Source organism: Gordionus sp. m RMFG-2023, chromosome 2, assembly GCF_954871325.1.
Source record: "Gordionus sp. m RMFG-2023 chromosome 2, tfGorSpeb1-WG-v2, whole genome shotgun sequence".
Taxonomy (NCBI): Eukaryota; Metazoa; Nematomorpha; class Gordioida; order Chordodea; family Parachordodidae; genus Gordionus; species Gordionus sp. m RMFG-2023.
Window position 1 is genome coordinate 57,593,941 of NC_088776.1, and position 14,157 is coordinate 57,608,097.

At 27.4% G+C, this 14,157-nt stretch overlaps 1 protein-coding gene across 1 annotated transcript; it reads right to left on the bottom strand.

Annotated features, from left to right (window-relative positions):
* Positions 1-8,870: 8,870 nt before the first annotated feature.
* Positions 8,871-12,976, bottom strand: LOC135923191 (dolichol-phosphate mannosyltransferase subunit 1-like). Its single transcript, XM_065457806.1, has 9 exons — positions 12,861-12,976; positions 12,694-12,787; positions 12,620-12,653; positions 12,496-12,572; positions 12,423-12,448; positions 12,262-12,357; positions 10,980-11,048; positions 10,221-10,335; positions 8,871-9,056 (listed from the first exon to the last, which is right to left on the bottom strand). The coding sequence occupies exons 1-9, from the start codon at positions 12,959-12,961 to the stop codon at positions 8,952-8,954; spliced, it is 717 nt and encodes a 238-aa protein (XP_065313878.1). The 5' UTR covers positions 12,962-12,976; the 3' UTR covers positions 8,871-8,951.
* Between the last annotated feature and the right edge of the window lie 1,181 nt (positions 12,977-14,157).

Sequence of the window (14,157 nt, forward strand, 5' to 3'; positions counted from 1 at the left end):
AACAAATATCGGATTGAATAGGTGAAAAATAGGTGAATCGGCTCAGCCCTAGCTTAGATCATCATATTAGTCACTAAAAAAAGTAATTTTTTATACAAGTTCATAAAATATTATTGGTGTCTGTTGACAGATAATTCCTAAACAGCGATGACTAAATTTTAATTAAAAAAATTAAAGATCATTATTGATTCTAAGGCAAACATGTATGATGATAAGCTTAAGTTTAAATTATATTTAGTTTATCATTCAAACTTAAATTTATTAAAGTTGACCTGGAATATGATTGCCTCAGCGTAATCAAATATATAAAAAGCCATTTGTCATTCAAAAACATTTAAAATTTTGTTCAAGATATCTACATTAATATATATAATTTATTCAAGCGATTAATAATAAATGGAGTTTAGTAAATGAATGCATATAATTACAATTAGTCTCCAACCATAGCCTCAAGTGTTTTAAGAAAGCCAGCCGCTATTCTTAATTTTCATTTTTTTGGTATTATAATAATATTAAATAATTTATGTAAATTTTATTAACGATATCTTTCCAGAAATATAAACATCAGAAAACTTTTATTCATATTTAAAAAACTTAATATTAAAATTTTATTTTATTGAGGTATTTATTCGAATGTAAAATAATATTTGAAGCTTTTGAACGTTTAATCTGCATTTATTTGCTCTGGGAAGAGACCAACCCCCAAAACCATACCTGTCGCTACGGCATTGACTACTTATATATAAAAAAATATATAATAAAAAAAAAATATAATATAATAAATTGAAACATATAAAATAATATACCTAAAATGTTATTTGAATAATGATGATATTCTAATTACGGAAAAATATATAAAAATAAACAAGTACTTTTAAAACTTAAAAGCTTTTCAAATGAGAATATATTTCGTTAGAACAAGGTTAAATATTCAATTAGTATCATATTAAAATAAAATTGTAGAAATATTATATTTTATTTCCTTAATATTGGGAATTCATTTGTTTGTATTTCAGAGTTATTATCGTTATTTAACTATTTATTTTTATAATTGTTTTTTGAGCGATTGTTTTATTATAAGTTTGATCGAAATAATTAATTTAGTGATGGTCAATTTATATATTATTTACTTTATTAATATTAATAAATTATTTAGATGATGACATTGTCTAAGGTAACCTTTCCACAATCATGCCCCCCCCCACATTATCGAGAATCTCTCTCATATTACAGGACTATCACTCAGTCTCCTTAAATATGAGATTTGCTTTCTAAATCCTACATCCATTCCTTCAGACATGCCACACGTCATCAATAGAGATGAGATGACACATCTTGGATCACCTATAGGGAGTGAAAAGGCCATAACTTTTTTAAACAAATCCCTTAGCAATTTATCAAAATTAAACACATTATTTAATTACCCCACCGCCCATCAATCATTTTTTTAATAAAAGATTATTTTAATATACCTAAAATCCTCTACGCCTTGAAATCCTCTCCTATCTTCAAATGCAGTGACTTGCTCGTTTCCTATGAAACTCTAATCAAGGGCCTCCTTGAAAATATATTAAATTTAAATTTTCAAATTCATCCCGGCTTCAGACCACACTTCCCTGCAAGTCTGGTGGTATTGGTATCCGATCCCCGATATAATTATTCCTCTCAGCCTTTATATCTTCTTGTCTGGCTGCTCAATCTATTATCATAATGGATCCACTTCTTTAGATACTGACCTTTCTCACGCCCTTACCTTTTGGACAGCGATTGCCCATCCACCCTTTGTCGTCCTGCCTACAACATTCAAAAAGTGGCTCCTATGATCGCCCGTTCAGTTAAATACCTTATTTCGAACAGGCCCTTTGAGGACACTCCCAATAATTTAGTATTATATGCAAACTTAGGTTATGAATGGTTGGAAGCCATCCCCAGTTCCAATTTTGGCCTCCTCTTGACTAGAACGGCTACGCATTCCATAGTCCGCTTTGGCTGGAATGCTGTAATTTCGTGGCCATCCCATTGAATCGAAAGTTTACCATCCCTTGCACTGCAAATTCTCCCATGGATGACAACCGCGTCATAAATCTATCAACAACATTATACTAGCTACCCTCAAAAAAGTTAATATTCCATCCACCCTCGAACCAGTGGGTCTCTTAAACGGAAACGCCATATGCCTCGATGGGATATTTCTCATTCCCTGGACTAATGGTCTCCCTCTCGCTTGGGACTACACCTGTGTCGATTTCGCAGCAAAGTCCAACCTCTCCTTTTCTCTCATAGAAAAGACTGAAATCCTAAAAAAACAAATATGCTAGTTACACTAACACCTTGTTCATACCAATCGTTACCAATATCCTAGGCATGTTTGAAAGTGATGCGCTCAATCATTAAAATCACAGGAATAAAAATGAGACAGATCTCAGGGGACCCCAAAGAAGATTTTACATTTTTTAAGCTTTCCCTCTTCTCTAGGGTGATATGTACCCTTTTTTAATACATTTTTATACATATAATTTTTTTTAAAATTAATTTTAATATTTGTGTATTTGTTTTTTAATTCATAAATTTTTAATTATTTAGTGTATATCCTATTTTAAAATATATAAAATGATTATTTAAAGAAAGAAAAAGTATGTATATATATGAAAAAAAATTATATTTTAATTAATTGAAGCGACATCCTATTCTTTGTTGATGGATAAGAATTAATTTAATAACAAAATAGATTTATATATAGCAGAGACCTGCAGAGATTCCATTTGTAAGGTCCGGCTCGGATTCTTTTTTAAAATTTTTTCGGCCCGGTGTAACGTGTGAAAGTGATCTGTGAGATTTCGAAATCTCACGCAATCACTTTCACACGGATGGGTTGTGAGATTTTGATGATAATGGCCCCCAATGTTTTTGAAGCGATAAATCTAAAGCAAAAATTTTCATGACATGAATTTAAATGATAATTTAATATAGAGACAATAATGGTATAAAACCTAACTGTTAAATTATAATCTATGTTTTAGAATTATATTTTAATAATGCTTTGTAAGATATATATCGTTTCATTTTAAGAACTCATCTTTATTTTTTTAAGATCATTAAGTTAAATAATGGGAGCTGTAAAATCAAGGACCATCATTATAGTTAAGGATATAAAATATAATATAGAGACAATAATGGTATCACACCTAACTATTTAATTATAATCTATGTTTTAAAATAATATTTTAGTAATGCTTTGTAAAATATATATTGTTTCATTTCAAGAGCTAATCTTTATTTTAACATCATTAAAGTTTACAATATAATAAAATTTCTCTTTTTGATATATATAAATTTAATTAAAAAGTAGATTATATATAACAAATAAAATTAAGCATTACAAGGTGTGGTGGGTAGTCTAGTTAGTAAGACTTACATTATCTATCCTCAAAATGCGGGTTTAAATCCATGTAGCGTACATTTTTTATTTAAATTGTTTTTTTTATCTATCTTATCTAAATAGTCGCCGCCTCTCTATAGTTTTAAATTTATATTTTTAGTCTGCATATCATACCAAATAGTGTGCGATAAGATATGCAGATTAGAGGTCTGTAATGGGCGGGTTATTAGCGAAAAGATTTATTTAACCTGCCCTCGCTCTCACTTATAATTTTTTTTATATATATTTTGTTTTAAAATTATTTTATGGCTGGTTTGGCTCTTTATTTATTTTAATGTATTTTTAATTAAACATATAATATGGAATATTATGAAAAACGATTTACTGTTCTGCTCATTTCGCCTGAAAAATATCAAATTCTCCCAAATTTTTTAACCCTCTCGCCCAATGTTGAAAATATTTTTTTTAAAGTACGGGCGAAAAAACCACCCAATCCAGACCTCTAGTTCAGATTATTGATAGGAGGCTCCAATCAATATCATAATTAAAGTTTAGCAATATTTAGGTAGGGAAGAGATCCTTACTAACATGCTAATTTACACAACATGAAATTTATAAAATAACCAAATACTCTGATCCCATGATATTTCTTATACAAAGTACATCTTCTCGATAGACATTAATTTAGACAAAGCTCATATATGACAGAAAATTTACTAGAGGCAAACCGCCTTTTCTACCCAACCCTCTAAAAATCACTGCAAAGAAACAGTAAGATAAATTCTTGGCCTAAATGGCTTAATCGTAATGCTTATTTTGTTTACCTAATATAATGTTTTAAAGATAATCCATCCCTATATTATTTTGTACTGAATTGGGTCACAAATATTAGATAAAACTTTATTTGGTATAAGAAAATAGACGAGGAACTTTATTGATATAAATATTTATACATATTTTTAAATTTAATAAAAACATCATGGAAAAATATAATTATTATCATATATTGCATATCAGAATGTAATTGAATATCATTTATAAACTACAACTTTTATAAAAAATATATATATAAGGCGATAAATTATAATTTGAGCTAAAATATTTCTAAAATAAAAAATATATTGTTAAAAATTTACTTCATAATGAAAAAGAATTTCAAATTAAATTGTATTATATAGAAATATTTCTAATTTGACAGTCTCATTCAAATCTGACGTTTTAAAAGTATATATAAATTAATAATGCGAGATTTTAAAAATATCTATGAGATTTTGATGATTTAAATGGCCCCCAATGTATTTGAAGCGATAAAAATTAAAATCTCATGAAATCACTTTCACACGGTGTCAGCCGTGAGATTTTGATGGTGTGAGAATTCGAAATCTCACGGTAATCACTTTCACATGTTACACCGGTCCAGATATTTTTTCTAAAAAAATTTTCAGGCCCGGCCCAGGTAAATTTAAAAAATGATATATTGATAATAAAAATTATACAATAAAAAAAAGATAAAAAGAATTATTGTATCTGTATGTATGATATTTTAATTTATGTGAAGAATTATTAAATACAGAGAGTTATGCAGATTTAAATAGTTGGAAATAATTAAAGTGAAGAGTAATTTTTTCCAAATCATTTAACCGAACCTGGACTATCCTTAACACTTATAGATAATAATAAAGTAATTTAAAGATAGATTTATATTACATTTATGGTTTAAATCTTTTGATGTAATATTCTAAATAATAAGAAGAGAGATAATTTATTAATATTCAATCCGCAAGATGGCCTATATTGTTATATCTAAAGTCACTAGTTTATAAATCTTGGGTCGTTTGTAAAAGTTTGACAAATTTCTTCTATTTTTGTATTTTAAACCACCAATTCCTATAGGCTAAACACTTAATAGGAGGCAATTTAGCCGCTGTATTGACTAAATAGCCAAAAAGGCAAAAGAAAATTTTAAAAAAAAAACGGGGAAAAAAATGAAAAACTCGAGAATAAATACAAAAAAAAGATATACCACTAATATTTAATTATTACAACAAATTAAGAATCAAATATATGATGATATTGAAAAATGTTATATTTGACATAGATGAATTACAATGAGGAAAATAAGAACATATAACATTTAGATAACATATTAAAAAAAGTAAGTTTTTAAAAAAGAAATAAAAACTAGATAAAGGACTAAATTTTAAAAAGGGATTATTTATGCAAGAAAATATTCAGATTTTTAAGATATGATATAGATTATAATGATGAACAACCAAACGGAGACACCAAAATAACTTTCCACATTTTTGAGCATGGTGTAAGTTATTATAATTAATATTTTTAAGTTCGCAAGCTTAACGAATCCATTTTATAAAATAGGTGACAAAGAAAAATAAGAATAAAAGACCACACTAAGTTATTTGAATCTATTACTTAAATAAAATAGCTGTGAACGCATCAAAAATACAATTATGCTATATAGTTGTTCCTCCCTCATATCAGAAGAACTAGGACAAGCCTCTAGTTGGCAACTCCATTGTATACTTTAAGTGGAGGAGTCTCTCTCATTTCTGTAGATAGCAGCTACGAATTTCTTTAGGCTTTAGCATCGCGAAATCTCAACTCCTAAGTAACGACGAGTAACGCCATTGGTCTTAGACTTAATCGCGATACCTTATTACTGTATTCTCTGTCAAACGGTAAACTCCAACTGTTATTCTTTGAACTACGAGTTGAAGAGGTATATTGATTAGACATTCAAAATGCAATGTTACTATAGCCAGGACCTTAAAATCTGCTGCTAATCAAGGATTTTCATGTATTGATCCTCTTGCCCATTACAATATAAATTAGTAAACACTGGCTACCTGCCAACTATACATTACATCGCCATGACTTCAAAATCGTTCGACTTTCACGCCCTAGCCTTTTTTAAAGAGTTGTGGCACCGGATCTCTACTAGGAGAGAGGATCCCAAAGAGGGGTACTACTTACTTCAGATGGTTGTAAACATTATAAAATGCAATCATCTCAGTTTTATACTATTAATGACCGAGACGCCAAGATTTAACATAATGTGCTTGAAATACGCTTAGGCAATTCAGCTCAATTATAACGTTGGCGCTAGAACTTGAATCTCAGTCAATAAAAGACAGCAAAAATTAATGACAAAAAAAATGCGAGTTAAAATGAGGAGAAGTCGGGCAGCCAAAGCCAATTATGCGTTCTGGATGAAGAATTAACAAATTTTCGCCATATTTAATTAATATCATAATTAAAAAAAATTAAAAATAGGTTAAAGCTTTTATTAAAATCTGAAGTATACCATGTTAATATTGAATGAAAAGTATTTGCTATAATTTTTACGATAAAAATATTTACCATTAGTCTACATTTTTACAAAGGGGTTAAAAGATAATGCATTTGTCCACGAGATTATAGAAATGGAAGCCAAGGAAGCTCATAATTTCAAATGATACACAGCAGGGTCGTCACAAGCCTTACAATCTCAGGGGGCTCAAAAATTATTTTCAAAATTACCCCTTTTTTTAGGTTAACATTATCAATTACCTTACCTATTTTTTAAAGCCTTTATCCAAAATTACCTTTTTTTAACTAACATCATCAAAATTACATTTGGTATAGTAAAAAAAATCAAAATTTTGAGAAGGTTTTTCAAATTTTTCAGGGGACTCGAGCCCCTGCATCTCCCTAGTTATAGAGTGGTAAATATAATATAGTACAAGCCGTTTAACACACTTACCAGAAATAGGAACATAAAAAATATAGAAGATGATATAGCAAATAACAACTTATGTGTCATTCCAATTAATTTTGAAAGAAATATCAAAAGAAACTTTAAATGACAATGAAATATCAGAGAATGATATGATTAGCAACAAGAAACAAAGCATAGAACACAACATAGTCTCAAAGATGGTGACTAATTAATTCTGATTTTTAATAATGCCTATTATGTGGCCCAAATTAAATCACAAATCGGTATAATTAGAGTTGTTAAGGAGCAGTGATACAGGAGCGGCGCTCCTGGAACGCCGCTACATTTTTCAAAAACACCTGGAGCGCCCCTCCTTTTTAAAAATGAAGAGCGGGAGCGGTAGCTAGCTCCTTTTAGGGCTGGAGTGGAGGAGCGCCGCTCCACCGCTCCTTTAAATTTAAGGTTTAAATTAAATTATTTTTTAAATATTAATAATGTTTGCTAATTAAAATTATTTTATTTAAATTTATCCATTAATAAATGTTGAGCCGAGTTTTATATTGGTTTTTCATCTAATAATTTTAAATATTAAATATCAAGTTTTTCATTTTTATATTGAAAATTTTTTGGAAAATATTGTAAGTCATATTAATATTCATTTTATAGACATATAATAAAAAATAGTTTTAGATATTATGGATTTGGAGATCATAGAAGAAGAAATCGAATTTCCATTTCCATCATACAAAAAATATTTTTAACTTCTAAAAGATGTTGATCCAAATGAACAAACAAATTTAAGAGCAAAATGCCTTTTGTGTTTAAGTAAAAGTATTTCATTTTCAAAAGTGAGCAGCTTCAATCTAAAAAAAAACATTAAAAAGTAAATTCAAAATGATAATATATTTTTTTTATTTTGGAATAATTTTTTTTAAATGGTTATAAATATTTTTGGGCAATTCATTATAGTTGAGCCTGGGTTGTTTAGATATAATGTTTTTTTTAAATATATTTTAATATTTATTTTATCCACATTACTTGTTCAACCTCCTTTTTTATACCTGAATTAAAAAATATCTTTATAAAACGCAATACCCCTTCCCTCTAGTGTTCCTGTGGAGCGCTTATTTAGTATTGCAAAACAGGTCATAGGGGAGAGGCGTGGATGTTTGTTAGATTCTAATTTAGAAAATTTATTACTTTTAAAGGCTAATAAAAGATTATAAATATTTTGATAGATAATTTAATATAAATAAAACCTTTTGATAAAAAATCTGATTTTGTTTCGTGTACCTTCTAAAAAATATGAAAATCAAAGGAGCGGTAATAGAGTGGCGCTCCATCACGTGGAGCGGGAGCTAACTCCTTTTAAAAATGTAGTAGCGAAAGCAGGAGCTAGCTCCTTTTGAGAACGTGGGAGTTAAAAAGGAGCGTTAACAACTTTGGGTATAATATATAGATTTATAAAAAAAAGAACGACGATTTAGAAATGGGCCGTAGCCTACCCTCTAACTAATCAGCTCAAATTAAGCATAATTAGCAGCTTTAAAAAATTTACGGATATGAATATGTAAATAATATTTTCAGCTTAAAATCTAAAGATAAGTGATTCTGGCGTACTCAGTCTCAATATTTAGTTAAAAAGCTGTATTCATCCTAATAAAAGGATTTATATATTCGTTATATAATATAAGTGTAAAAGAACATAAATTATGTTACAATTAAAACACATTACTATTACAAAGGGAAAAAAGCTTTATTTCTCTAATAATATATAAACCCATTTTAAAATTACGCGCATATAACAACAAAAATGGCTGAATTCCCAGTGATTCCCTGAATAAAATTGCTGATTCAGGAATATATGACCAATTTGTAAAGGCCCTTGATGAACTGTAGAATTTCGTTCCCGCCCAACTTTGATTCCCCGTAAAAACGGTCTACGAAAGTTATAGGTACCTTGGATTCATAAAAAAATATATAATATATTATCTAAGGCTAATGTCATACCAGCGCGTTCCTAACATTTGAGCGTAGAATGTAAAAAAGATAGGAAGCCAAAAATTGAGCGGGATATTAAGTTATTTAAGCATTAATTTTTTTTTTACTCTCTGTAATGTAATAAGTATATATAATATATGTTTTAGGGGGGGGGGGAGGGTATATTGGAACTAGGAATAGATTGGAATCTTTTACAATTAAATCAATTTAATAGGGCATATTTTTTTTTTAAAATCTTTAAAAGATCCATTTTACCGGTATAATATTCTAGCATACGTGCAATAAGTAACATACATAATCCTATAAATATTAGACAATTTATCTTCATGAAATATTGGGGTTAATTTTAATAAATCTATTTTTTTAAAACATATTTTTGTATTTGATAAAATGATTTATTTTAAGATATTGTAAAGAGAAAAAGAGTATAATATAGCAAATTATAAATTATTTAAAGGATATGGCCATCAGCGGCGATACTCCTAAATTCATAAATAAATATCGCTCGTCGATGAATTCTACAAGAGTTTTCTTTTCTATATCTACGGCAAATTAATTTTAATTGATTTAAAATTTCGTATAGCGGGAACACAATTCCGGTAAAAAAAATAACATCTTTTTAAAAAATATCTGGTATAAAATTATATGAATGATAAAGATTTTAGTATATCTCTGAATCACATAAATATAATTTTTTTATATCACAAAAATGTTTAATTTCGCCAACGCTCTGGTATGGCCTTGGCCTAAAAAACATTTATAAATTTTAAAACAAAATAGGTTTATTAATCCTTGCTCTTCCCTTTCTGAACAGAATTAACTTACTGAAAAACTCTTTTTGAAGAAGACCGGACAAATGCTAGTTTTAAAGTTATTTTTAGGAATTTAAATCGATTGCTGTCTTCCTATATGTTATTTTATAGCATATAAAAAACTTCTACTACAATAATATTAAGAAATAATTTTCTATATGATTAATATTTGGTCTCTTCATTCATCTCAGCTTACCTTACTATATTTTGTGTTATTTTCAACTAGGAATGCGCGAATTTTTACTATCAAAATAAAAATTCCTAAAAATTAAATTCGACGACGACGTATATTATATATATATATATAAACTTCTCCTATCGTCATTTGAAACTTTTTGGCCATAACCATCATCTCCATCTGGAAAACGTAACCTTTGGAGTGACAAGAGCGTATCAATTTTTCTAAGCAGATTTTTTTGTATAACCTAGTTTTTCAAATTTAAGAAGTTTTATGGATCGATGTGCGATAAATAAAAATATCTCATTTTCTTAATGTGGGATGAAAGTAAGAAGATGCGGACCTTGTTAGAATTAGAACCTTCGTGAAAAGAAAAACGTGGGAGTCCCAACTTTCTTTCTTTCTTGAAATGTAAAACTAGAATATGTGGAGATAAATTAATTAGAAAATCTTTACTAAAATCACTTAAATGTTCATGTAAAGAATTGAAGACCAAGTGCAGAATCGCCATTTTTTAAAAATATTATTAATTCGTGTGCAATGAATTTTTTTCTTCTTCTTTTATTTAATAAAATTATGTTCTTTCTCTCTTCCATTTTATTTTAAACAAAATAAATTTTGTAGAGGTAATTTAGAATATTTAAAATTTGAATAAGAGAATCGAATTGAAGATGGTATCAATGAAACTACCATTAAAATTCTCATTTAAAATAGACGTTTTAATTTAAACTAAAAAAATTTTTGTACTCATTTTTTTAGAAAAATTTGTCAGTCCTTGATAGTGAAAAGATCATTTATATTTTAAAAGTAAACACCGGGGCAAATATGGTAATCATTAAGCAATTAAATGAGTGATCTTGTATATGCATGCATGTAATAATGTAATTTAACCTAAAACTGCCAGTGAGATCGGACACCTTGGGATCCAATAGTATTTGCGTTAATAAATTGGCGCCACGACTGATAAAATACAACAAATTTTAAACATAAATAAAAAGAATATTGATAGAAAACTTTAAAAGAAAGTATATTTTCTCGATGAATATTTTTTTATTATATTCGATTTTGTGGTAATTCTATGTCGACTGCTCTCAGCATATTCAGTTCAATTTCAGATCGAAATAATTGGTTTTAAATTTTAAATAAAGTTTTTAAACATCAATTAAACAAGTTTCTTGGAATGATAGCTTTAATCTCATTTTACTTAGCGTCTCTGGTCGACTGATCCAAAATAATTTAAGATCTGTAGAAAATTTTCACTTATAACTGGTTAATAAAAACAAGAGATTGATACAAAGAAATTGGTATTAGGATAAGGCACTTGATATTGTGGCTGTAAAAAGCGTTGATTTTTGTTTGTCTGGTGATAAAAAATATGAACTATCAACTTAGAAAATTGCTGTCTCTTCTTTTAATAGTCATGTCTGCTTCAGTTTCTATGGTTTCTTCATGGATTATTATCACAGCTGTTATTCAAACTTTTCTTTTTTTCAAAGCTCTGCAAATTTCTGCGTAGGCTGTTAGAGATTTATTAGTCTGTCTATTATTTTAGTTACTCAGGAATTATATCTAGTGAGTTAAAGTTTTTTTTGCTTTGTTTAAGTTAGTAAATAGATTGGTTTTATAAACCTCTTCACCGGGTTAAAATATTCTCAGTGTTTCCACCAAGTCCAAACAATTCAGATCTAAAATTTATAAAGAACTTTTATGTAATAAAATAACCTTTTAAATATAAACACTTTGTGAATTATTTTTGTTCAAAATTCACTTCAATTTTACTTATGAGAATTTATTAAATAAAATCAATATAAATAGATATAATTATTATAAATCATCAAATTATATAATATAAACATGCAATCTTTATTTTCTAATTTATTCATAGAAATAATGATTAGGTTAAATAAAAAATTATGACAAAATTAACTTTTTTTCTTTCTTCTGTGCATATTTAACAATCATTTTATAAAATTTAAAAAAGGTTCACAATGTGTGGTCATAATTGGAGTGTTCTAATTGTCAAAAATTAATATTTTATCTAGTTTTTATTCTTATATTTCCTGAAAATTAATTAATTAAAATTAGCTTGTTAAATATCATTTTATTTTCTTGAATTAATTTTCTTACTCTTTTTATAAACATAATAGAATAAAAATATTTTCAAACTATAAACCTAATAATTTTTCTTTTCATGTCCCAACCATAGACACCCCCGTGTGCTATATATCTTGAACCTGTTATAATATCATAATTTCTTTCTTTTTGTTTTCTAAAAATATAAAAAAAATAATTATATTATCATATCAAATATAATAACATTAGTATTCTGATTACTTTATAAATTGAAGAATAAATTTTGGCTATAGGAATATGATGTAATTTTAATTTTGAATAGATAATTTTTTACATGATGTGATAGGTCACCATCCATTAAAATAACAAAATCACCTTTAGCAAATCCTAAAGCATATATATATGCTGTACCTATTTTATTAAACAGAAGTATTTTATAATAAATATTACATTATTACCAAGCCCTAATTTCTTGCCTCTTTGTTTAAAAATCTAAAAGATGATTGTTTATGCAATTAAAAAATATATTTACAATTTTATTTTTGCCATATAATTTCTCCAACTCAAGGGCAACTAATTCTGTTCCATCTGGGCTACCATCATCGATAATAATTATCTCATGATTTCTACAAAAATATTTTAAAGTATCCATTATTTTTGTTTATATGTACATATAAAAATATTTATTCAAATACCTACATCTCTTTTAAATAATGTTCTATCAACCAAATCAATATAGGCAAGTTTTCTCTCTCGTTATATGTTGGAATGATTATTGAATAAAATTCAGCGTGTTTCATATCATGAATGTGTGATTATATTTAATATTAGTGCTAAATGTTTCCAATTCTACATATAATCACTGAAACTATTAACGAAAAAGTAAGACAAGTATATTTTAATATGTGCAATCAGTATGTCTGTAAATGGGCAATTTTATCATGTCAGAATAGACTTATTCTTATAATAAATTGAATAATTGCAACTTAATCTACTGGCAGTAGCCCCATATAGTTAATACAAGTAGGATAGTTGGGGAGAGTGAAAAACCTTCTCATTCCTCACGATTAAATATAATAAGGGAATGTTCAATATTTTCATCTGAGAAAAATAAAAATAATAGCTTCACACCAAATTGAAGATCTTTATGCTCAAAGGTTAAAAGATTATTTGCGTTAACATTGTTATAGATTTGTCACGGTCTTACCTAATAAATAAAGAAAACAATAGAGATAGAAATGGGAGCAGGAGATAATTAATTATTTTTAATAATTTGTTAGAAATGTTAAAATGACTGTTGATAAAGTGAAGGTGGAGAAAATATTTCTTGCAAAACTTTATTTTTAGATTGTTTTTTTTTTGATAATGATTTCTTTTACTAATATAACTACTACTTTTAAAGATTTAGATTTTAAAATTAATTTTTTAAAATTATTATATTATATGCAGTAACTCTTCCTAAATATAGAAATTTTTGGGAATGCAGTAAAGCTCGAAGTTAAAAAATTGACTAAATATTTATGTTTGGGGACTTAAAGGAGAGAATTTTCTTATTTTTAGAACATATTTTCTAAACAAAAGCTATCGGAAGTTTGAATTAATAATGTACGTAAAATTCCGACGTTCAATTCGATTATATCCATGCAATTTAAATTTTTTTTAGATGAGATAGAACTACAAGCAGTCATCCATATACAATAAAAATGTGTTCTTTACATAAAGGATAAAAAAAAATCACCCGCTTCTCTTATGTATAAAAATAATTTGAATACATTACACCTATAATAATTTTCAATGTTAAACTCACATATATTATTAAATAAGCGTAATTCTTGATCATTTCAAAGATAGAGGGCTTTAAATATCTTCATCATTTTTAAAAAATCAATAACGATTAAGCAGTCTAAAGCATAATATAAGTCTATGTTATTTAAGAGTGCTCGACTAGAAATATCATATATATATATCTAATAAATTTCGAATTAAATAGAAACCA